Below are 25436 nucleotides of genomic sequence, written 5' to 3'. Positions count from 1 at the left end.
ACAAGCAACAAAGTTACACTTATACAGTCGTAAGTGGAAGGAGATGGGTGATGGGAATGATGAAAAGATTAATAGTAATGCAGGCTTAGTGAATAGTTTGACAGTGTTGAGGGAATTATTTGTTTAGCAGAGTGATGGCATTCGAGGGGAAAAAACTGTTCTTGTAATTTCCAATTCCAATTTGTAATTGTAACTGTAATTTCCTTACAATCTTTCCCTGTCTCCCTGGGATTTCCCCGTGGTCTCCCATTCAAGTAACAAAGCCGATCAGATTCTTCTAGAGATGCACCAATGCGGTGCCAGATGCCGCAAGGCATGATTAAAGATGAATGGGAATTTTCTGAAGGAACGTTGCCGCCTGAACCATCAAGTCTATATTTATCTCAGGAAACTCCCTTTTAGGACTGAGCCAACTCGTGCAAAAACCACGTCCTTGGGTTTATACAACGTGAATGACGCACTCCTGTTCGCACGTTCCTCATTCCGACCACTTTTAAAATGCAGGTAGTCCTCGACTTATGACAGTCCCTTTAGCGATCGTTCAAAGTGACATGGAAAAGTGATGATGGTTTGTTTAGCGACCGTTTGAAGTTTACAAGAAGTCCCCGAAAGAAGTGACTTGTGACTGATTTTCACATTTAACAACCACTGTGGGGTCCCCATGGTCACGGGATCAAAATTCAAGATGCTTGGCAACTGACTCATATTTATGACGGCTGCAGTGTCCTGGGATCATGTGATCCTCTTTTGCGACTGTTGGAAGAAATATCCATCTGGGTTCAGTTCCAAGTGGGGACAAAGACACTGGAAACATGGAGGCTGCTTGGAAAGATGGTTTAATGGTGGTCAGGATCACATGGCTTGAGTTCCTGAACAGAAAAGGGCTGAGATCCTGTGTGCTCCCTGGCTTTATGCTTTTTCTGAGCTTTGAACTTTCTGGGGCACAGGAAGAGTATCCTGATTGGTTGTCAAACTCCCAGGTGGTCTAGGGGTCTTAGCTAATGTTGTAGGTTGTCTCTCAAGCTTGCTTGAGCCTTGCCATGTGGTGAGTTTCTGTTCTATTGTGTTGCAAATGATGGTCCATTGACAAAGGTGGGGGGATTGAGTTTCTACCTCTGACCCATTGACAAAGGTGGTGGTGGGGGTCAGGAAGCTGCTTTGTCTTTAAAACATGTTTCTCCATTTCTCATCCAGGGAAATATATTCTGCCTTTTTAAATATTTTCTAAAATATTTCATTCTTCTAGGAGGGGGGTGGGTGCTAAATTCCTACACGACCTTCTGACAAGCCAAAGTCAACGGGGAAGCCAGATTCAGTGAACAACCTTATTACTAACTCGGCAACCGCAACGATTCACTTAAAAACCGCGGCAAGGAAGGTTGTAAAAAAAATCCACTTCACTGTCTCACTTAACAACATACATTTTGGGGCTCAATTGTGGTCGTTAAGTCGAGGACTACCTGGAGTGGAAAAGGCAGCAAAAGCACCCTCCCGCTCCCCCCCACCTCAGGAATCCCGGTGACGTCACTGTCCAGGAAAGAAGAGGCGGGCGGGGCAGGGAGGGGGGGAAAGACCGGGCAGAGGAAAAGAAAAAAAAAAAAACACAACAAAACACCGCAGCGTCCCTCGACCGACTGCGTCACCGCATTCTTCCTTGTGACGCAGCCCCGGCGGGGGCGGAGCCGAATAAAGGGGGCGGGGCGAGGAGGAAAAAAAGACGACGCCACGACACGTGCAGGGGCGTCGGGGGTGCGGCCCCGCCCCCACTGCCCTCAAGGTGGAGCGCGTCACGTGGGCTAGAATTTTTTTTTTATTTAATAAAAGTTGGCGAGGGGGAGGAGAGGAGGCCCCGCTTGAAAGAGAATGGTATCTATCACGTGATCCGGGCGTCCCGGAAAGACCTCGGAGGCGGCTTCTTCGGCGGCCATTTCCCCTGTCCGCGCCTGCGCGTGAGGGGACGCCGGGGTGGGGGGGGGAAAGCGGGGGAAAAGAAAGGCGACGCCCACTCGGGCGGGGAGCGGAGGCGGCCTTCTCCCGGGGTGACAAGCCCCGGCCCTTCCGGAAGGCGGAGCTCGCAGCCGGGCGTCTAAAGGGCTGGGTGGCGGCGTTAGGGCCGGTCGGCCGGGGCTGCCCGCCCTCCTTTTTTTTCCCCCCTCCTCCTCCTCCTCCTGCTCCCTCTTTCCCATCCCCGCTTCCCCGCTGAGAAGCAGCCGCGGCCGCGCGTCGTAAGGGAGCTCGGGCCACCACCATGTCGGGGCAGAGCCTGACCGACCGCATCACGGCGGCGCAGCACAGCGTGACGGGCTCGGCCGTCTCCAAGACCGTCTGCAAGGCCACCACGCACGAGGTGATGGGCCCCAAGAAGAAGCACCTCGACTGTGAGTCCGACGCCGCCGCCGCCGCCTCTTCTCGCCCTTCTTTTTTTTCCCTCAGGCCGAGCCTCCTTCACGGCTTTTTCTCCCGCTTTGTGGGGTGTGGAGGGGGGAAAGAAGGGGCGCCTCCACTGCCGCTCCCCTCGGGATGGACCCCTTTTGGGGCGGTGGAGCCTCGGGGGGGGGTCCCCTCTTTTTTACCTCAGGGCTCCCTCCCGCGCCCTCGTCGTGGAGGAAGACGGAGGGCGGCAAACTTTTCTTAGGGCAGCTTCTTGTCAAAGCAAGCCCTCTGGATTTCTTTTCCTCCCTTCAATCCTTCCTATCCGCCTTCTCTCTCTCTCTCTCTCTCTCTTTTTTTCCCCTCCCTTCAAATCAAACTCCTGAAGGAATTTTTGCCTTGGAAAAAAAAAGCGCAGCGTTCTTGTTAATTTTGGCCGCAAGGAATGAGGCCCCCCCTTCGTTAAGAGATTTGTTTCTAAATAATAATAATGCGTTCAGTCGACTTGAGTTTCATGTTGAATGAATAAAAGTATAATAATCATAAAATAATATTTGGGATACATTTTTAAAAGGTTCGGTTGACTTGAGTTTCATCTTGAATGAATAAAAGTATCATAAAATAAATAATATTTGGGATACATTTTTAAAAGGTTCGGTTGACTTGAGTTTCATCTTGAATGAATAAAAGTATAATAATAAAAAGTATTTGGGATACATTTTTAAAGGTTCGGTTGACTTGAGTTTCATGTTGAATGAATAAAAGTATGATATTAAAATAAATATTTGAGATACGTTTTTAAACGTTGGGTTGACAGTTTCATGTTTAATGAATAAAAGTAATCATAAAATAATGGATACACTTTTAAACGTTGGGTTGACTGCGTTTCATGTTGAATGAATAAAAGTATAATATTAAAATAATATTTGGGATACATTTTTAAACGTTCAGTTGACTGTGTCATGTTGAATGAATAAAAGTAATATTAAAATAATATTTGGGATACAGTTTTAAAGGTTCAGTTGACTGAGTTTTGTGTTTGAATAAAAGGATAATATAATATTTGGGATACATTTTTAAAGGTTCAGTTGACTGAGTTTCATGTTTAATGAATGAAGTATAATAATCATAAAATAAAATAATGGTGATACATTTTTAAATGTTCAGTTGACTGAGTTTCATGTTTAATGAATAAGGGAGACAATAATAATAAAGGTCCTTTAAAATAATTCAGCACCATTAGTCTGATTAAGTCCCCCCCCCCTCTGATGCCACGCTGTTCCTTGGGCTTTTCTGTGGTTTCCTTTGCTGCTTGACGGGGCTGCCTTTTAATTTTGGCTTTTAATTTTAATTTTTCCTGTGTTTTTTTTTCCCCTTCTCCTCCCCTAATGTCTTAAATCGCATTTTTGTGGCAGCTTCTGCTGGAAGTATTTGTAATTTAATCCTGCCCCACCATCTTTCAGTTTTATCTGATTCAGAAGTTTTACCTCCTTTCAATCATTCAGTTCTTTTGACTCTTCTTAGATATACAGGTGTGGTCCTCTACTAGGAAACCAAAAGCAAGAATACTAATACAAGTAGTCCTTGACTTACATCAGTTTGTTTAGTGTCCGTTTGAAGTTTACAACAAGTTACTGAAAGAAGTGACATATGACCAATTTTCACACTTGGCAACTGACTCCTATTTATGACCGTTCCTGTGTCCTGGAGTCATGTGATCCCCTTTTGCGCCTTCAGACAAGCCAAAGTCAATGGGGAAGCCAGATTCACTGAACAACCATGTGATTAACAACTGCACTGATTCACTTACCTGTGGCAAGAAAGGTCATAAAATGGGGCAAAATTCACTTAACAGAAATTTTGGGCTTATTGAGGTCATAAGTCGAGGACTATCTTTAATTGCCTGGTGGGGAGATGGGTGGCCTATAAATTTAATAAATATTGTGGGAAGTTTAATCATTCTTCCCCTTCCCTTCCCTTCCACAATTTTAGTTTACTATTGGTTGGTTGTGAAAGTTGAGAAGCTGAAACCACTTTTCTGGTTTTGCCCTGGTCCCGCCTTCAGCACAATAGGGATAAATTTGAATTAGGTGTCTCTAACCCTAATTGCAAAGGCGGTATAAATGATAATTTAAAATTTAAGAGATTAAGCAGCTGTTTAGGAAGCCAACAGTAGTAATTCTTCACCTATTAGCAAGGCTTTTGCTTTCCTCTGAATTGAATATTTTACTGAAATATTAAGTAGTTTTTAATGAAGTCATGTGGCACGATATGATCTATACATTGGGTATCCATTAACATGAGAGGGAGGATTGTTGACATCATGATGATCCTTGTTACCTGTATTGCCCCTAAAGAGTTTTAATGCAAAAATGTCTTTGTTTCCCTTTTCATCCCATTTCATAACGTAAGCTGCATTGCAACATTACAATAATTTCATTTACTACACTCTCAAATTAACAAGTGACACTAGTTAGCTTTAAAACCTTCTTCCTGTTCATATGTGGGATCAGTCTTCAACTAAATGGGTTACATGTGACAGGGAAAGCTAGCATTCAGTAAAACCACATTTTATTGACTGACTTTTCTGGCTTAAAATCGGGACTAAGGCAATCACAAACTTGTTTGAAATTGCCTTGTGGTATTATATAAAATAGATTTTTGCATTCTGAGAACTTAATTGTAATTCAGAACCATCTCTGCAGCAATTTTTTGCTCAACTTATAGTCTAGATTTAACTTGAAGAATGTTTTCATGTGATTAATTTTCCACAGATTCCATGTTTGTAAAGTCTCTGTTCTGCATTTATAGTTCATTGACCCCAAACATGTTATTTCCTTCGGTTTCTTTTGGTTCCTTGCTCCTTATTAAAATGTCTGAAAAATGAGGAGAAATAGCCTTTCTGGCAAACAAAATATTTGGCCTAAGTTTCAGGGTTTTTAAAAATGTTTATTGGATATAATTGTCAGTAAATGTTCTTAGGTATTGGCTTAAAGTAGTGTTTCTTAGCCTCAGCAACTTCCAAATGTGTGGACTTCCACTCCCAGAATACCCTAGTCAGCAAGGCTGACTGAGGGATTCTGGGAGTGGAAGTCCGCACATCTTTTTGCTGAGGTTGAAAAATACTACTTTAGAGAATTCTTGGAAAAGTCTTACTATTGTGTACTTTTGTGTGGGACTTGAGAATCTCAGTTTTATGTACATTTGAACACCAGGCACATTTTTGAAAACAAAGCATTCTTCTTAGTACCTATATAGTTCTTTAGTCAAAAAGAGAGTGGAGTGTTGTTGTTTTTTCTGCACTACCTTCATTATTTTGAACCATAATGTAGAGCTTTTTGCATTGAGAAGAATACATTGATTGCTGTCCTCAGGATTCAGTGTTAGAGAATTGAGCCTAATGTTTTGTGTTTGACTAATTCATTAAGGTAGCAAAGAAGCAAATTTGTGCTCTAGCTAGGAATAATGAAAACAATAAATTTAGATGCCACAATATTTTTGAGGAAACTTAGATTTTGTTAATGCATGTGGTCTTACAACCCTATCTAATGCCAGAAAAGAGCTTTCAGCTAATTTAGATTGGCAAACAAGTTAATAGAACACAGTCCAGCCTTTACCATATAATTTCGCCTATTGAAGCACTGAAAGTTATTTGTACCATTTGTTGCATTTATCTTCTAAATGCTGATTTGGAATTCTTGTTTTTAATCTGCCAAGTGGTTCTGTTCTTAAGAAAGCGTTCAGAATACTTAGTTTCTTAATCCCATTCAAACTGCTCCCCCTCCCATCATCAATAACTAACTGATTAAGAGAATAATAGAGTTGGAAGGGATCTTCTAGTCCAACCCCCTACTAAAGCAGGAAACCTTACACCATTTCAGATAAATGGTTGTGTCTAATCTCTTCTTAAAAACCTCCAGTGATGGAGCACCCACAACTTCTGGAGGGAAGCCATTCCACTGGTTCATTGTTCTCACTGTCAGGAAATTTCTCTTTAGTTCTAGGTTGGTTCTCTCCTTGATTAGTTTCCACCCATTATTTCTTGTCCTGCTTTCAGGTGCTTTGGAAAATAGGTTGACCCTTTGCTCTTTGTGGCAGCCCCTTAGCTATTGGAAGACTGCTATCATGTCAACCCTAATCCTTCTTTTCATTAAACTAGACATACCCAATTCCTGCACACATTCCTGCCATTGGGCTAATATGGACTTGGTTATTTATTATATATTAAAAAAGCTTGGATGCAACATTTTCTCTGCTAAAACTTTAGGTTTAATTTTCAGCTTTATGCCTTACCACTTCTCAAGGTAATATGGTATAGTGATTGAAGTATCACAGAGAAAGTTTGAGTTGCTCACTGTAACAGAAGTTATGGTCTTTCATTAATTACAATGAGGAAAACATAGATTTTTTTAAAAAACCAGGTTAAATTTATGCTGCATCTATAAGATTTAGGGAGAAACAACTGGAATTTTGAATGCTGCAGCCTTCAAATGCTTGATTGCATCTGTCCTTCCTGTGATTTGTCTTCATGTTTTCTGTGAGCTGGATCTGTATACTAAATCCTTTAACTGACATTTGACACTAGGAACACTGCAGCTTTCCAATAATGCTTTTACCATATGCTCTGCTGTCTTTGGAATCCCAGGATTGAAAAATCCCCTGCTATGCTATTTTATAATTCCTAACACTCAGTTTTTTTATAACTCAACTCATTAATACAATAAAAATAAGTATACCTGAGACGACTTCCGGTATCCGGCGGCAACGGACATCTGGAGGTGCCTCTCCTGCCTCCAGTGTCCGAATCCGGCCGCCTCCGAGGCCCTTAGGGGCCAGGTGTTCCGAAAAGGACACCTGCCGCACGGACGGCTCGCCAGGGGTCTCCCAGCCGACATACAGGACTGGGGGACCGATGCTGGCGCCCTAGGCTCGGAGGGGTTCGAGGCCTCAGGCCGGCCATTATTTTGGTCGCCTGGGCCGCTGTGCCCAGTGACACCGGGCTTTGGATTTATAATTGCAGCAGCCTGGTGGCGAACAGGAACGGAGAAGAATTGAGGAAGGAGAAGGAAGGAGATATCGGCAAATGTGAGTGGAGTGCTCCGGTGCGGGGGTTTCTCTCCTGCGACTGGAAGGAGCACGAATCACTTTGGAGAGAGGAGAACTTAAAATAACAAGATTACGGTTTTGTGGAGCTCTGGAGAGAAGAGGTGATGGAGAAATTTAGGAGGGAGGGTTTGAGGCCCCCTCCTCTGGGGAACAATGGTGGCGCCCAGCTTCCTCCTTCACTATGAGAATCTTGATGACATCACTTCCTTCGGCTTCCTGGTTGACTAACTGTACTCTGGACTCGTTGCTCCTGTGAGTGCCCCTGGTGGATCCGGAGGAAATTACAAGGATACTGTGCTTGCCTGAGGATTTTAAAAATTTTTAAATGGCAAAAGGTCAGAGACCAACTGCTGGAGAAATGGAGAGAATTTTGGAAAAGTTATCTAATATGGACAAGAAACTGGATGAAATAAGAGCAGAAATTGTGACTATCCAAAAGGATTTAAAGGACACTCAACAAGTCTCAGCAGAAAACAAGCAGAAAGTGGAAGGTCTGGAGGGAGATGGGGGCGGTGCAGAAAAGAGAGGAGACGACAGGCAATGCTGTGCTTGGACTACAGATGGATAAAATGTCTTATTTCCTTAGGTTTCAAAATCTGGAAGAAGTGGACCAAGAAGACTTGAGAGATGTTGTGACTAAACTGTTGGGAGAATTTCTTGGGAGAGGTGTTGACTTTATGAATTGGGATGTGGATCGAGCTTATAGAGTTAATTCAAAATATGCACGCATGCATGCAGTTCCTAGAGAGGTTCATGTCAAATTTGTGAGAAGAGAGACGAGATGAAAATCTTAGAAAACATAGGAGTGGGGCACTGACTTATAGGGGCAGGGAGATAGCCATTCTGAGGCAGATTCCCAGACAGGTACGTGAAATGAGAAAGAAATATTACTTTTTGTCAAGCAAATTGTACCAGAAGGGAGTAGGCTTCAGATGGCTGATGCCAGAGGGATTGATGATTTTCCGGGAGGGCATTACGAAAAAAATTAGTACAATTATGGAGGCTGCGGCCTACGTGGAGGAACACAAAGCCCTCCTGGAATTAGATGACCCAGGAGTTGAAGAAGGGAGGTTATAGACCATGGGGAGGCGGCTGCCGCTGTTGCGGCCCTGGAGTTGGGTCAGGCTGAACCCAGAGTTCTGAGATCCAAAACTAGGAAGTGACAATGATATTTGGTATTGTGTTGGTTTTCCTTATTCTCCTTTGTATGATATTCTGATTATTCTTGACCCTTCTTTATTGCGTATGTAAGATTGATAAACTTAGCTACTTCGTATCACCTGCTTGCCATATGGCTGTTGTATGTGTTTAAAATTTTGAGTAAAATTCTTATCTTGTATAAGAAAAATGAAAATTTACCATACCTGATATGTATTTGTATAAACCTTTTTTGACCAATAAAAACTTTTTGGATAAAAAAAAAAAAATAAGTATACCTGCTCAGTATGTGCTCACATTGTTGTAATGTCAGTTATAATTGCTTTGTGGGTTGGACTAGAACAATACCTCAGTCTGGACAAGATAATCTCATGGAGACAGGACTGTAGGAGATGACCAGGCTGAGCCTGAGGGAGACGACAGGCAATGCCGTGCTTGGACTACAGATGGATAAAATGTCTTATTTCCTTAGGTTTCAAAATCTGGAAGAAGTGGACCAAGAAGACTTGAGAGATGTTGTGACTAAACTGTTGGGAGAATTTCTTGGGAGAGGTGTTGACTTTATGAATTGGGATGTGGATCGAGCTTATAGAGTTAATTCAAAATATGCACGCATGCAGTTCCTAGAGAGGTTCATGTCAAATTTGTGAGAAGAGAGACGAGATGAAATTCTTAGAAAACATAGGAGTGGGGCACTGACTTATAGGGGCAGGGAGATAGCCATTCTGAGGCAGATTCCCAGACAGGTACGTGAAATGAGAAAGAAATATTACTTTTTGTCAAGCAAATTGTACCAGAAGGGAGTAGGCTTCAGATGGCTGATGCCAGAGGATTGATGATTTTCCGGGAGGGCATTACGAAAAAATTAGTACAATTATGGAGGCTGCGGCCTACGTGGAGGAACACAAAGCCCTCCTGGAATTAGATGACCCAGGAGTTGAAGAAGGGAGGTTATAGACCATGGGGAGGCGGCTGCCGCTGTTGCCCTGGAGTTGGGTCAGGCTGAACCCAGAGTTCTGAGATCCAAAACTAGGAAGTGACAATGATATTTGGTATTGTGTTGGTTTTCCTTATTCTCCTTTGTATGATATTCTGATTATTCTTGACCCTTCTTTATTGCGTATGTAAGATTGATAAACTTAGCTACTTCGTATCACCTGCTTGCCATATGGCTGTTGTATGTGTTTAAAATTTTGAGTAAAATTCTTATCTTGTATAAGAAAAATGAAAATTTACCATACCTGATATGTATTTGTATAAACCTTTTTTGACCAATAAAAACTTTTTGGATAAAAAAAAAAAAATAAGTATACCTGCTCAGTATGTGCTCACATTGTTGTAATGTCAGTTATAATTGCTTTGTGGGTTGGACTAGAACAATACCTCAGTCTGGACAAGATAATCTCATGGAGACAGGACTGTAGGAGATGACCAGGCTGAGCCTGAGGGAGAGGTCAAGCACCTCATCAGACTCAAGTGCCCACATGAGATCTAAATCCAGATAACCTTGAATTCTTTTGACTATTAGTTCAGATTCTTGTAGAGTGTTTACCAATAAACCTGTTTTCATTTGAACCTGCCTTGATTCCTGATTTCCTGTGTTTGACCAAGGCTTTTGCGAAGACAATTAATTGCATTGGCAAGATTCCTACCATTTGTTTCACAGGGCTTTCCTACAATGAAAGTGAAATTTGGTTACAGCTGCTGAAGTCTAGATGAACTGTATGGATTGTGTGAGACCTCACACTAAAGCATGCAGAGTGATTCTGAAGTTCTTATCATTTTTCATTTAGTGGTTCTGATGCTTTCTAGAAGGCTTATAAAACGGGTGTGCACTTTTAAGTAGCTTTCAGAGTTTTGTGATGGTTTTGTAGTTGAAGATGCCAGCATGTACTTTAGACAAAATGCAGTCTCATTGGTGAGAGATGTCTTTAATTATTCTTGTATTTATTACAGGTAATCCTTGAATTACAACCACAATTGACCCAATAATTTATGTTGCTGAGCAAGAAAGTTAACAGAATTTTTCCCAATTTTAGGACCTTTCTTGCCCAGAGTTAAGTGAATCATTGCAGTAAAGTTAGTAACATGGTTGTTAAATGAATCTGGCTTCCCCATTGACTTTTCTTGTCAAAAAGTCACAAAGGGGAATCACATGACCTCGGGACACGCCAACCATCATAAACACATGCCAGTTGCCAAGCATCCAAATTTTAATCACATGACCATAGAGATGCTGCAACAGTCGTAAGTAAAAATGCTGACAAGTTACTTTTTTAAAAAGCAGGATTGTATCTTTAAACGAATGGTTGTAAGTTGAGGATTATCTACTGATGCTGTGTGAAATATTGTTCTGTGGAGTCAGTGTCATTTTTCAGGTCAAGAATGACCTAGGGATATCCCAGTTGGTGTATCTTTTGCATAAAACCTGGTGCTTTGCATATCCCCAAAATTCCATCTTCATCAGTTGCTTCAGGCAGTGTTTCTCAACCTTGCCAGCTTTAAGATATGTGGACTTCAGTTCCCAGAATTTCTCAGCTATGCTTTGGATTTTATAGATGTTTTTCTGTATTGCTTTTACATTTGCATTATTTTATAGCTTTGTGGTAATTTTGTAAACCACTCTGTTTATTCATGGCGGGTGGCATATACATCCAATTAATAAGTGAATTCTTTTCTTTCTTCACACCAGTATTATAGTTAATCAGTTTCTAACTGGTATTGCACACCTGAGTACTTAGGTGCTGTATTAAACATTTCCCTAAATGAGGTCATGTAAAAAAAATTTTTTTTGCAAGCTTGATTTATTTAAAATTGACAATAGAAGTGCCTTTCAAATGAGCTTGCTTGGGGATTGAAAACATTTGGAACAAAGTTGCTGCAGTTGATTCACCTTGTTTTGAAGACTTATTTACACATTTGGTTTGGAATTTGTTTTAGAAATTCTGAAACAATTCTTCACTGCTTAGCAAATTGTGCTTCATCACTTTAACCTGCATTGTCACAGAAACCTATTTATTTCACAAGGCCCTAATTTCAAGGAATATTTGGGCTGTTTATTGATGCTGGACAAACAGCTGTCAACACCAGTTTCTCATCTGAAATAGGAATAAAAATAGCCACCTGGTGTTTTTATGTGTGCCTATACGGCATTGTGGAAATCTGTTTGCATATTAAATGTTCTGACTGAATATTAGGTTTTAGTAACCACACTATTACATGAATCAGCTGTCTGTAGTATAATCATTCCACCTCGCCCTTATACATTATGTGTGGTGCTTCTTATATGTAGCCTTAACATTAAAATTTTGATCTTCCTGAAAACCTTTCTTTCATTCTAAAATAGCTAATTTTAGAATGGTCTGTGACTGTGTTTTCATAAAATAGCAACTGTTTCAAAATTGGTTTTGTGGCACTAATAGCAAGCCACTAAAATATCTTTCTCCTGAGTTTTAGATTACAACTCCTTTCATGAATTATCAATGCTGCCTGACATTTATGGAGACTTTACTGTAGTCCTGATATCTTAATTGGATGAGATTGGTATTTTTTGTGTTAAAAAGGAAACTCTAGTTAAAGGAGCTTGCGTACTATGATTTTACTATTATGCCAGAAGCAGATGTGCTTGAGCCTAAGGATTGACCAGCATTATTGCTGTCACAGAGAAATCTTGAGCAGAGATATTAGAATTGGCATTGTTTTTATCACAGTGGACCTGCTGAATAAAAAATATGATGTTATTTTTTTAAAAAACCCTAATCCTTCTTTGAACTTTAGGATGACAAATTGGCTTTTCACATGGATGGAGGGAGAATATATATGACTTATTTATATTTATTTTATTTGTATCCTGCGTTTATTATTTTTACAAAAAATGCAAGGTTGTGAACGTATCCAACCCACCTTCCTCCTATTTTCCTATAACAAGAATTCTGTGAGGTGACCTGGGCTGAGAGAGTGACTGGCCCAAAGTCATCCAGCTTGTGGCTAAGGTAGGATTTGAACTCATGGTCTGCCACTTTCTAGGCTGGTGCCTTAGTCACTAGAGACCAAACTGGCTCTCTGATGATGATGATGCACGTAAAAAGGATGAACAATTTATGCAAAATGAAGTTGCTTGTTATCTTGCCTTGACTTCCTCACTGTTGTTCAGTTTTAAAGTTTGTTAGAATTTTAAATTAATTTTTATTTAGTTTATGAAACAGATTCCATCACAGAGATTGGCAGATATTTTTATTCATTATATATATTATATTTATAAATAATTCAAGGAAGTAAGCAAATATAAAACTGTATAGTACTCCTTCCTCCCCCTATTTTCCTCAACAACAAACAGTTGAGTTGAGTTGACAGAGAATGATTGGCCCAAATTCACCCAGACAGCTTTCATGTCTAAGGTGGGACTACATTCATTACAATAATGCTAGGTCTACTATTTAGAATTGTTGATTGACACTTTCTTCCAAACATATACATTTCTAATGAGAATAGTTTGTTCTCTTTTTTCATGAACTCTTCACTGAATATTTTTTCCTTTACTATTCTATTGTGGCACTTCGGTACCTAAATCTACAAGAGTGAACTTTGTGGTATTTTCACATGATTGCTTAATGCATAATGAGTTTAATAAGATCCTGTGATCAAATTTGCGGTTTCTGGTCCTTTGGGGCTATAAATCCCTTTAAAAATTGAATTAATGGATGCCAGCTAGAAATATTTTGATATTTAATTTATTCCTGCATTCCAGTATTACAGCTGCAATTCTTTTTTTTTTCTTAATATCACATTTTTACTATCCCAAATAATCTAGAGGCTCAGGATTAGTTTTTGCTTGATCCAATAAAATTGGGCAGCAGTGTAAAAGATTGAACTCCAACTTATTTTTTTGTGCTGAATATTCATTAGTTTACTAAAAATATAAAATACCTTTATTCTGTTAATACAGCAGAACCATGAAGACTAAATATCTCTTTAGTTTGGTACTGTGTATTCAGCACTATGGCAGATTTCACAGGCACAATCAGTGATGTTTTAGATGCCATTGAAGTAACTATGAATCAACCATAAATATGTGGAGGTTCTGGCATTCTGCAATAGCAATGAAATTAATACTTTCTAGATAGTTTCCTGCTGCTTTTACATTAACACATGGATTTATATAAATTGCAATAATTATGAGTTTACTCCATTGTGTTCCACAGGTTAGTGTTCTTTTATTTTAGGTCAAATTTTTCTGAAATTTTAACATTAGAAAATATAATGTATCTGTAAAATGAAATTAGAACTAGGCTGAAGCTTTTAGTATGATTAAATAACACAGCTGAGGTCAGTTCAAAGCTTTAGTTATATCAAAAAAATAGTATTGTCCGCGTTAGTTATTCTAATGTTGCTAGACAATGCCATATTGTCTATGATACTGTTGGCCATCTGCCCTAGGATACTTCCTGAAACTTATCCATTAGCATGCAAAATATAATTATTTCAGAGATTCATTCTGAATAATAATGCTTGGGTTGTTCTGCGCTACAATAGTTTAAGTCGGGTCACCAACCTTTTGGATCTCAGGGACCACTAAATTTATAATTTTAAATCCCGTGGACCACTAATATGATCTGCCTAATGACTGGTTGGATGGGCGTGGCAAGGTGGTCATGTGACTGGGTGGCCGTGGCCAACTCAATGTCATTCACGTCGAGGGGCATTTTGCCAGCCTCTACTCACTGTCCCATGCTTGCCCGCAGGGGCTCCTTAGGGCCCCAACTGGAAGCAGTTGTTGGAGCTAAGCAGGCACCACAAGAAAGAATTGGCAAAACAGCTGGCTCAGTTGAAATTGGATTGAGCGAAAAGGAGGCTCAGCAGAAGCACCTCACTGAGGACTACAAGCATAGGCTTTCCAAACAGAGAGAAGACCTGCGGGAGTGCAAGACCTGGTGGCTCAGTGGGCTGAGATGGTCAGCCAGTTCCAGGCCATGATGAAGTCCCACTGGAACAAGGCCCTCTGGGTCTTCTCCACCAGCGGCCCTTCCCTCCAGCCTTTGCCCAAAACCCCACATCAGGAGGCTGAAGCAGACCCCAAGTCGGAATTTCTGCCCCCCCCCGACCCATACAAAAAGATACCGAATGAACAAATGTTCATTGCATGTATCCATCCCAGGACCCATAGTTTGAGGACCCCTGATTTAGTGCAATATAAAAAAATGCAAATAATTTTTCTGGGGACCACCAAAATTTTCTCACAGACCACCAATGGTCCATGGACCACCAGTTGGTGACCGCTGGTTTAAGTAATGATTCAATTCAAAATGGTCCATTAGCAGTTTTTCTCTTTATTATTTTGAATAACAATTATCTTATATCAATAAATAAGATTTTCTGGTTGCCCGGAAAATATACATTTGTTTAGTAATGTTTTACTTGGTGTGTATATAATTGTTGTAAATATAACATACAAAGTCTTCAGTTGTCTTATTACTACTTTGGTGGTTTTTTTTCCACTGGAAGCACTAATTGCATGGAGAAAATGAGTTATCTTTCAATTATTTTTCCAACACCATTTCTATGTCATCTGATTAGTCTTGTTTCAAGGAGAGCTCTAGGTTTTTAAAGATGATTGATCACTGGTGCTCTCTTTGGAATTTGGAATAAAGTATTGATCAGAAGCCAGGCTATGATTCCTACAGTACTCCCTAAATGATGCTCAAAAATTAAAAAAAAAATAATGTCACAAATCTCAAGGAATTGGGAACACTATTATAATATTGGATCCCCAAAAATATTAAGAATGAGATGTGCAAGTTCTGTTGAGTTTTGCTGATGTTTTAAAAGGATGGGAGGGAATAGATAGGCTATCATACAGTAAGCAGCAAATGCTACTGTATGATAGCATATCTATTCCCCTCACCCTTTCTGCTGGGAAAGATTGATGAGCCTCCTAAAATATTTATTGGAAATATATGAGACATTTATCTCCAACCAGTCACATTCACAAAGCATGCTTGCTTTCCTTCCTTCCTTCCTTCCTTCCTTCCTTCCTTCCTTCCTTCCTTCCTTCCTTCCTTCCTTCCTTCCTTCCTTCCTTCCTTCCTTCCTTCCCTCTTTCCCTCCCTCCGTCATCTTATTGGCCCTGGTACAAGCCTTTATTAATTCTGCTTATTAATTACACACACTGATCTGTCTCACTTTTTGACCTTGGCTGTTTTATGGAGTTAGATGCCCCATAATGTTATCTATCTCTAATCTAAACCAGTTAGTGTTTAGTTACTGATAGCTATGACCTTGGAGAGGCATATTTTAGCTCTGCCTATTTTAAAACACAAAATGTTTTGTATCTTTAAAATCAACAAATAATGCCTTACTTACCCTGTTTAACAAGCCTAACAAATGTGTCGAGATGGTGTAACTTTGTGTGATACTCATGATAAGGAAGCAATAATATGCTGTGAATCTATACACATCTTTTAGATTATAAAGAACTGTTGTTTCAGGCTAAGCACATTTATGATTGCCACTTTGATTTAATTCCAATTCCTGTTATAGAACAAAGCAGAATAGGTTTGTTTCAAAATGTATACTCAAATGTAATCTCTTTGATTTTTTGACTCTTACTAGTAATAGTTTGATTCCAGATTATACTTATGGCCTGCAGCTTTATTTACTGAATATTGTTCCAGCTAGCTAATATTTCAGTAATCCTCAGGAAAATAAAATTCTAGGATTCTGCTTCACAGCTAATAACAGGAAGAGAAATATGTGGGTTTAGGTTGACATGCTACATAGTAGCCATTTAAAGAAAACCTGCTTGTCTCATTAAAAAAAACCTATAGACTATAAAAATATATTCTGTGGTACTATTCCAGTTACTTATAATTAACTTTGAAATATGTCCATACTAGCTACAACACAGAAAATTTGCAGTAAGCTATTATTTCTCAGAATCTATCAGCCTGTTTTTGGACAGTAGATTGAGATAAACAACTTGATGGTTTGCTAGGGTTTTTTACATGTATATTCAGTCTGTGATAAAAGTTTCAGAAAGCTCAGGTGAGGCTCAGATGACATGCATTTGAGTCTGTCCGGAAATTCATTTCTCAGGCACATGGGTGAATTGCTGATTACAGTGGGTTTTCTGATGATAATTATGATGATAATTATGTCTACAGGTTTTTTTTTGTGTTTAATGCAAATTGGGATTATTGATGAGATGCCGGTTATCTCTTGAGAAAAGGTTCAGAGAAAAGGTTCAGAACGTGTTATTTGTTGATTATTTGTGATGTACACTGATGTATAGAGTATAATAAAGCTAACAGTATGATTGATATTTTGCATGCTTCTTGTCAAACAGATCTGAAATGCAAATGAATTTGCTCCTAGCATAAAGAACAGTTGAGAGAGATGAGGGACTGAAATTGTCTATCTTCAATTGGAAAAGCAGGGAAGTACTTTTTGATATTTGCATATAAAATGAAGAGGTGTAAAACTAGTTAAAGGCAGTTCTTTAGCATTCTTACTTCAATATGTATTATTATTATTATTATTATTATTATTATTATTATTATTATTATTATTATTATATACTTTATTCATTAAACATGAAACTCAGTCAACTGAATATTATTATTATTACTACTACGATATTATTCAATAGTTTATTATAATAATAATAAACTATTCACTGCTTTCTAGTAAGCAGTTCACAGTGGGAAAGGTTACATGAGAACTAACTGCTGACAACTGAACCAATTCCTCATTCCCTTTCAAAATTGTATTTAGATTCCCTGCTAGAGAAGATGGAACCATGAGTGTATGATAATCAGGAGTAGTCACTGAAATTGTGGTTTTTCACAACTTCGCTTGTAAGACTGGTTGTTGAGTGCAAAAAAGTGTCATTTATTAGGACTTGTACCTTTTTCCCCCAAAAAAGAGGGCGAAAATCTGGGTGTGTCTTATACTCCGAATGTAGCCCCGCCCAGCTTCTCAAATGGAGGTTTCAGAGGCTGAAAAAGTATCAGAAAAAAAGCTTCAGAAAAAAAGCCTCCAAACAGCTTCAAAAAAAGCTTCAGAAACAGAGCTTCAGAGGCTTTTAGAGGCAGAAAAAAAAGTTTTTTTCAAAAGTTTTAGAGGCAGAAAAAAAAAAGCAAAAAGATAGCAAGGCACAGAGCTCACAACCAATGAACCTGTTGCTAAAATTCACCTCTGGGAACAGCTGATTGGGGGTATTCCGGGAGGCCAATCCACCCGACAATCAGCTTTTTTCTTATTTTCCTCCCCAAAAACTAAGGTGCGTCTTATACTCTGAACAATGTGGTAATTGTGCATAACACTTTAGAAAACATGAAATGGTGAGTTGGTTGTGCTCATCTTTTTCAGTGGTGATTTATTAAGCTATTCCTGTAAAAATAACATATGAATTTAATACAGGATATTGCATCAGTGAGAGGTCATTTGTCACATTCTTTTTAGTTGTATTAAAGTTCTTGAATGAGAGCTTGGCTAATATTCTTTTATCATTGACCCTTGGCTCTACAGGATATTTAAAGAACAAATGAAACTAAAAAAAAACAAACCAGAATTAGATTTTTCCAGAAAAGGACATGAATCTGAAGAATAGCAGTGGAAATGTCAGGAGATCTGAAACAGTAGCCTACAAGATATATTGCTGTTGCAGCTTAACTTTCTCAGTTTCAGAGCTTCATAGTTTTAAGTTGGTCTCTATAGTTAATCCTTGGAAGCATTATAGTCCCATTGCAGTTTATGTCGATAAAATGGTGCAATTAATGTGTTTCTTTTATAATATTGGATATTATCTAAAGACCAAAAACAGTTCGCATAGACTTGTATGCCTTCAGTTTATGTTACATTTGAGTTATTTCAATAATGAGGTAGTATTTAACCCTTGACAATTTCCTGGATGACTGGACCCTGTGCCATGAGGGCTTTATGGATGGCAACCAGTAAACCAGTTTCTTGAATTATATCAGGGAGCTTATTGCTAACCATGCAACTTGCAAACCAGAGGTGTTTTACATGGGCACAATGAGATTTTCCCATAACTGCATATGAAATAGTGTAGAGTAAGTTATTGCCTGCTTTAGATAAACCTATGCCAGAAACCTTGGAAAACGTGGTACAGTATATTATCATTGAAAAGGGAGGGGACAGTTTTTAATAGAGGCATTTGGGTTGCCTTGGATTTATGGATCATGACTCTTATCAATGAATTAATTATAATAGCTAAATGGAGTCTCTTACATTCAGAGATGGTGTGTGTATCTGGGAAAAGTAAGTGCAGTAAACAAATCAAGGTTGGCAACTGGCTACTTAGCAAAAGAGAATAGGGATGTCGTTCTTGCTTAATGCATTCAGAGCATCTGTAGTAGAGATGGGCAACCTTAAGTCAGTTGGGACACGTTTCTAAATAAGATTTTTGGTCAGCTGATGACCACAAGATTTCCACCCACAGTAGTAAACTAGAGACAATTGCTTTCTGAATGGCTGAAGTCAACAGAGGCACAATCCACTGCTGTCCATATTTTATTTCCCTTTAAATTCATAATTGAGCATTCCCCTTCCCACCAATCCCCATCAGCTAAAATGCTTGCATTTAAGAAAGTTCATGCTGTAATAAATGCATTCTTTAAGCTGCTTTGCAGTTTTGCTGCACTACATCAAAAATGACTGGGAATCCAGTGGAACAAGTAAAAATACACATTTAGGTCCTTTAAAGCCCATTGGTCCTCTGGAGGCTTTTATAATATCCTCCTCTTCCCTTCAGTATAGCAGCAGTATAGTATTGCAGCGATGGGAAATTGAATTTGAATCCAGGTTTGGCAGATCTTACTATGGTACAGTGCCCATTGTGCACTTAGAGGGCCATTGCATGCCCCTTCTCCATGAGGCTCTGCCCCTTGGGCACATACATATTTAAAGCAAGAAATCAAACTAGATACTAAATTTAAGGAGATCAGAGGCAGCATTATTTGTGGGAGCAGCCCTCCTAGGAATAGCTTTGCCCCCATCAAAGCTTCCACGTTTAGCTTTGCAGTAATTAGCAAAAACAGCTTTGTTTTAGAAGGTTTTGGGTCTTCATGGATGGAAATGATTGATGCCAAATTGGTAGATCTGTAACAATATTTATGTAAACAACACTATTGTACTTTACAAGAGTCCTTGACATAAGACCACATTTGAGCCCAAACTTTCTGTTACTAAGCAAGACAGTTAATTAAGTTTTGCCCCATTTTACGACCTTTCTTGTTACAGTTGTTAAATGAACAACTGCAGTACTTAATAATAATATGGTGATTAAATGAATTGGCTTCCCCATTGACATTGTTTCCCAGAAGGTTGTAAAAATTAATCATGTGATCCCAGGACACCGCAGCCATCATTAATATATGCCAGTTGCTAAGCATCCGAATTTTGATTGCATGACCACAGGCATGCGGCAATGGTTGTAAGTGTGAAAAACTCACTTTTTTCAGTGTCATTGTAACTTTGAATTCACTGAATGAATTGTTTAAGTTGGGGACTACCTGTATTTATGTATTGACCGTATTGTTTGGGCCCCACATAGTCTGTTTAAGACTTGGACAGTTTAGAAATTTTAACAATAAGTAATATCTAAAAGCAAACATCAGATCTTGTGCTCAATACAGTGAAGACTGCTTAACATGCCTGTTGAGAATGTGCAGGATGATAATTAGCAGAAAAGTTATAATTACAACTGAGGCCTTTATCCCCTCCTTTTTAATAACAGGAAGAAAATGTAACTTTGATCAGTTGCATGCTCTGCCATCTTAAGCTTCTGGTGCTTTTAGAACTTTTGATTTCCAAACTTGCATTGTCCCTGAATACTTCACTTGTCAGAATGTTTTTCTCATCTATAAGATTTAACCTGAGCTTATATCCGGTGACATATCATTATAGGGAATGTGTATTGTTGTATACTTGCAACATTCTGCTGAAATACCAAACTGTTAGGTTTCCTTTCTTTTTTCCTTTATATTTCTGTTTGGGGATTATTTTTCTTACTACTGGTCATATTGACGGTACTGTTGAAGGAATTGGAGTACAGTGACACAGTTGATAAACCACGTAAATCACAACTTTGTATTATATTAATAACAGGAAAGTGCCTTCCCAAGGGCCATTATTTCTTTTATGTGTCCAAAGACAGAATTAGATACACTTGATAATTTTATTTTAGGATGCTTTGAACTTCTAAGATCCATGGTTTGTGCAAAATTGACATTGTGGTTTAAATTCTAGTTTAGTAAACAAATTATATTTAAGACTGGTTTCTTCTGTATTTTATTATACTATTCTTTAAATGATAATTCCTGCTTCCTATCTAATGACAAATAGGAATCTCAAGGAAACATACATTATAATTTGAGGATAGAAAGATCATCCATCACATGGCCTGTTGCCATTTTATTTTTTTGAAAATAGAATTCTTACATGCAGCGCAAGAAATCTAGTGATTTTGAATTGATGCATATTAATTTTTGTTCAGTTACCTTTGTTGTAATAAAAATCCGGTCCAGGCTCCAAGCTGGGAGAAGGACACTGGAAATAAAATGGCGGCTGCTGCAGGAAATAAAGCCTTTGTTTATTTGGTTTTCCAGAAATTTGAGTGACAGCAGCGTGTTTCTGGGGTGGCTGACAAAATGGGGTTGGGCTTTTATACATTCTTTAGAGCTTTGTGATTGAGATGCCGGTTCCTGTGAAGGAAAGTGTCCTTTAATATTTCAATGGCTGTTGCCAGATCCCTTTGGGGTCATGTAGGGGTCATGGCTGGCTCTTCAGACAAAAGGGGAAATGCAAATCCGAGGTGTTTGTCTGAGCTAATCTTGTCAGTTTACCTAATTGTGTTGCTTATTTGGAGTCTCTTTGCTTATGAATAGATTGGCCCAGTCTTTCTGGATGGATATAAAATCTCCATTCCATAAAGACCAGCCTCTAATATTCTGCCTGTTTTAATATTCCCCCAAATATTTCATTGTTGGGGGGGGGCTTCCCATACTCTTGAGTGAAAAAACCCAGTAACTAGAAGTTTCCTATAAGTTGAGCTGGCTCTGATGACTTAATGGACATGTGAATGTAATTATCTTGGCAACAATATAGAAGTAGTTACTGCCTTTTTTTAGGGGCATTGTTTGATTTCCCAATTTGTTTTCAAGGCATGGTACCCTGTTTCCCCCAAAATAAGACATTCCCTGATAATAATCCCAATTGGGCTTTTGAGCGCATGGCAGTAAAGCCAAGCGCTTATTTCAGGGTTCAAAAAAATATAAGACAGGGTCTTATTTTCGGGGAAACACAGTATTTCTAGTGGCATCAGTAATAAAGTCCAATTGTAAATGTGTTTTTCTGTTCTATTTTGAAAGTGGTTACTCTACTTTATGGAGTTGTTCCTCTTGGGCAGCATGCAAGTATTTGTACTATTTCATATTACTCATATTAACTACATTTCTTTATAAGTAATTGCATTTATTTGATGCACAGTGTGCTCTCTTTGTCTTTGTTAACACACCTCCATTTAATATTGTATGACATCCTTTGCAAACACTAGAAAACTTTATAAAGGGATATCACCCTCCATTGCTACTTCCCAACTTGTTTTGGTCGTCTGGTGAATAGTGGGAATTGAAGACTGAATATTTGAGACTTTTCTGCAGAATTACAGTTAAAATACAACAGTAATTTATTGCTTGATTAAAAAAGCAAGACTTAAAAGTTGCAACACAAGTATCCTGGTTCACAGGGCAATGCTGTTACCCATGTTGTGTGACCTTTGTACATTTCATCTTGCTTCCAACTCATTCTGCTGGATATCTGGCCTATTTACAAGTCTAGTGAATTCCTGTTCAAATTGATTTTTTATTGCGATATTCTCCCCAGGTGGACCCAGACTATTAGAAAATCAGTATGTGTTTCCTGTAGACTGAAAATTTACTTAGTTGTGTCTTGATGCTTATCAGCAAGAGTGCATGGAAAAAACCCTGCTGAATCAGACTAACATTCCTCCAAATCACAATTCTGATTTCTAGTGCCTAATCAGAGATGGTTTTAAGAAATGGAGAGGCATTTTGTGAAAACAACGGTCCCTGCCTCCCACTTTCTCTAGTATTCAGAGGCATATGGCCTCACAATAAGGAATATTTAATCCAGCCGCATTAATAATGTTGATTGCAACTATATTTAGAAGGATCTACTCAAATTCTAACCAAAAGTATGTCTTAGAAAATATGCAGTAAGATAACTACTGCATATGACAAAACCGTTATAAACATATAATAGACACACACACACACACACACACACACACACACACACACACACGGAAAGATACTTATACCCCAGTTCCGGTGTTCCAACTGCATTTCACCTGCTTGGTAACTGGCTCACTTTTAAGACTGGTTACAGCATTCTGTGGTCACATGATGCAATTTATGATTTTATTTTTACTGGAAACTGGTTCTTTTAGCTGGTTTCGGCAAAAAAAAAACAATCATAGGAATGCATTAACTTGCTTAATAACCATGAGATTCACTTAACAACCACTGCCAAAGAGGTTGTAAACCAGTTTGGTTTAGTAGTTAAGGAATTGGTCTAAAAGCCAGGAGTTCTAGTGCAGGAGTCTCCAACCTTGACAACTTTAAGACTTGTGGACTTCAACTCCCAGGGTTCCTCAGCCAGCAAAGCAAAGCTGGCTGAGGAACTCTGGGAGTTGAAGTCCACAAGTCTTAAAGTTGCCAAGGTTGAGACTCCTGTTCTAGTGGCACCTTAAACACAAAAGCCAGATGGATGACTTTGGGCCACTTTCTCTAGTATTCAGAGGCATATGGCCTCACAATAAGGAATATTTAATCCAGCCGTCATAATGTTGATTGCAACTATATTTAGAAGGATCTACTCAAATTCTAACCAAAAGTATGTCTTAGAAAATATGCAGTAAGATAACTACTGCATATGACAAAACTGTTATAAACATATAATAGACACACACGCACACACACGGAAAGATACTTATACCCCAGTTCCGGTGTTCCAACTGCATTTCACCTGCTTGGTAACTGGCTCACATTTAAGACTGGTTACAGCATTCTGTGGTCACACGATGCAATTTATGATTTTATTTTTACTGGAAACTGGTCCTTTTAGCTGGTTTCGGCAAAAAAAAAAACAATCATAGGAATGCATTAACTTGCTTAATAACCATGAGATTCACTTAACAACCACTGCCAAAGAGGTTGTAAACCAGTTTGGTTTAGTAGTTAAGGAATTGGTCTAAAAACCAGGAGTTCTAGTGCAGGAGTCTCCAATCTTGGCAACTTTAAGACTTGTGGACTTCAACTCAGCTTTGCTGGCTGAGGAACTCTGGGAGTTGAAGTCCACAAGTCTTAAAGTTGCCAAGGTTGGAGACTCCTGTTCTAGTGGCACCTTAAACACAAAAGCCAGATGGGTGACTTTGGGCCAGTCACTTTCTCTTTCTTCCCATCTTTCCTCACAGAGCTGCTGTTGTGGGAAAATTAAGAGGAAGGAGAAGTATTAGATATGTTTGTGCCTTGAGTTATTTCTAGAAATAATAATGGCAAGGTATAAATAATAAATACAGTTGGCCATGTGGGTGCTGAACTTACGTTTCTCATGACTTATGATGAGATTCCCAGGCTGTTTTAAGGATTACCTGTAATAATAAAGCATCTATTCTATTCTATTAATATGGAAAAGTTGGAAATTTGTGTAGTTTTAATTACTTTTTGCATCTATCTAAACAGTTGGCGTGTAAACTTGTACTGTGTTGCCCTGGCTTAATGATTGCCCTCAGAGACAATTAAACGCTCAGATAAACTTTAAGGTGTAAGCAAATTATTAGGAGTCATAAAGTTCAGAGAGCCAAAGAGAAAGGCAATGATAAGTAAAATAGGTCATCTCTGGTTCCTTCCCTTGTACTAGATTATTCTGTTGTCCCTCTGCTGGGTTAAGAAAAATGAACAAACTATTCCTTTCATATTGAATGTTTTTGTGTTGAGATACATTTTGAATTTGAACTATTTCAAATTTGCAGAGCTTCATTTTGAGTTTGAAGCAGCTGTTTTGCATCTGGAGGGATGTGCTTTGGTCAGCTTGGAAATATCTTGAATTATTTAATCATTCCACTCATTTTTGTTCATTAATATAAATTCACACTCTTCAGTGGCCCCAGTATAACCTTCTTTCCACTGTATTCAAAGCAGCATTCTCACCCGCTGTCAGGGGTGTCAAACTCAAGGCCCCGGGGCTGGATCTGGCCCGCAGGGTGCTTAGAGCTGGACCGCAGGGCTGCCCTGGAAACAGCGAAGGGCCAGTCCGCGGTGCCTCTGCCAGTGAAAATGGAGCTTGGGAGGGCCACGGGCGGCCCCCCTGAGCTCCGTTTTTGCTGGCAGAGGGTTGCAGGAGGCTGTCCCAGCCAAAAACGGAGCTCAGGAGGCTGTTTTCACTGGCAGAGCACTCAGGCCACCACAGGCACCCGAACACAAGTGACACCCCCCCCCCCCCGAGGTCTAACACAACCCTGATGCTCGGTGACTTTGGGCCAGTCTCTCTCTCTCTCCCTCTCTCCCCCCCTCCCCAACCCACTTCACAATGTGGTTGTTGTGGGGAAAACAGGAAGAGAAAGGTGTGTTGGAGATGTTCTCCACCTTGAGTTATTTGTATAAATAGTAAAAGTGGGATACAAATAAAATAATTAAACCACATCATTTCAACATAGTTTCTGTGCAAATACCAGCCACCATTCCTTGTGACCCAAACACTTT

At 39.2% G+C, this 25436-nt stretch overlaps 1 protein-coding gene across 6 annotated transcripts in view; it reads left to right on the top strand.

Annotated features, from left to right (window-relative positions):
• Window positions 1–2021: 2021 nt before the first annotated feature.
• The window catches only part of PICALM (phosphatidylinositol binding clathrin assembly protein), an 86068-nt gene continuing 62653 nt past the window's right edge, over window positions 2022–25436 (top strand). For 2 of the 6 annotated variants that reach the window (XM_058184692.1, XM_058184690.1), the window contains exon 1: window positions 2027–2378. In XM_058184692.1, coding sequence (XP_058040675.1) covers window positions 2249–2378 — 130 coding nt within the window. In that variant the 5' untranslated portion in view covers window positions 2027–2248. Of the gene's footprint in view, window positions 2379–25436 lie in introns of all 6 variants that reach the window. The other 4 variants (XM_058184688.1, XM_058184687.1, XM_058184689.1 and 1 more) reach the window with 4 other exon arrangements.

This window comes from Ahaetulla prasina, chromosome 5, assembly GCF_028640845.1.
Source record: "Ahaetulla prasina isolate Xishuangbanna chromosome 5, ASM2864084v1, whole genome shotgun sequence".
Lineage (NCBI taxonomy): Eukaryota > Metazoa > Chordata > Lepidosauria > Squamata > Colubridae > Ahaetulla > Ahaetulla prasina.
The sequence above is the reverse complement of the archived record's forward strand: the minus strand, read 5'-3'. Positions and strand labels throughout refer to the sequence as shown.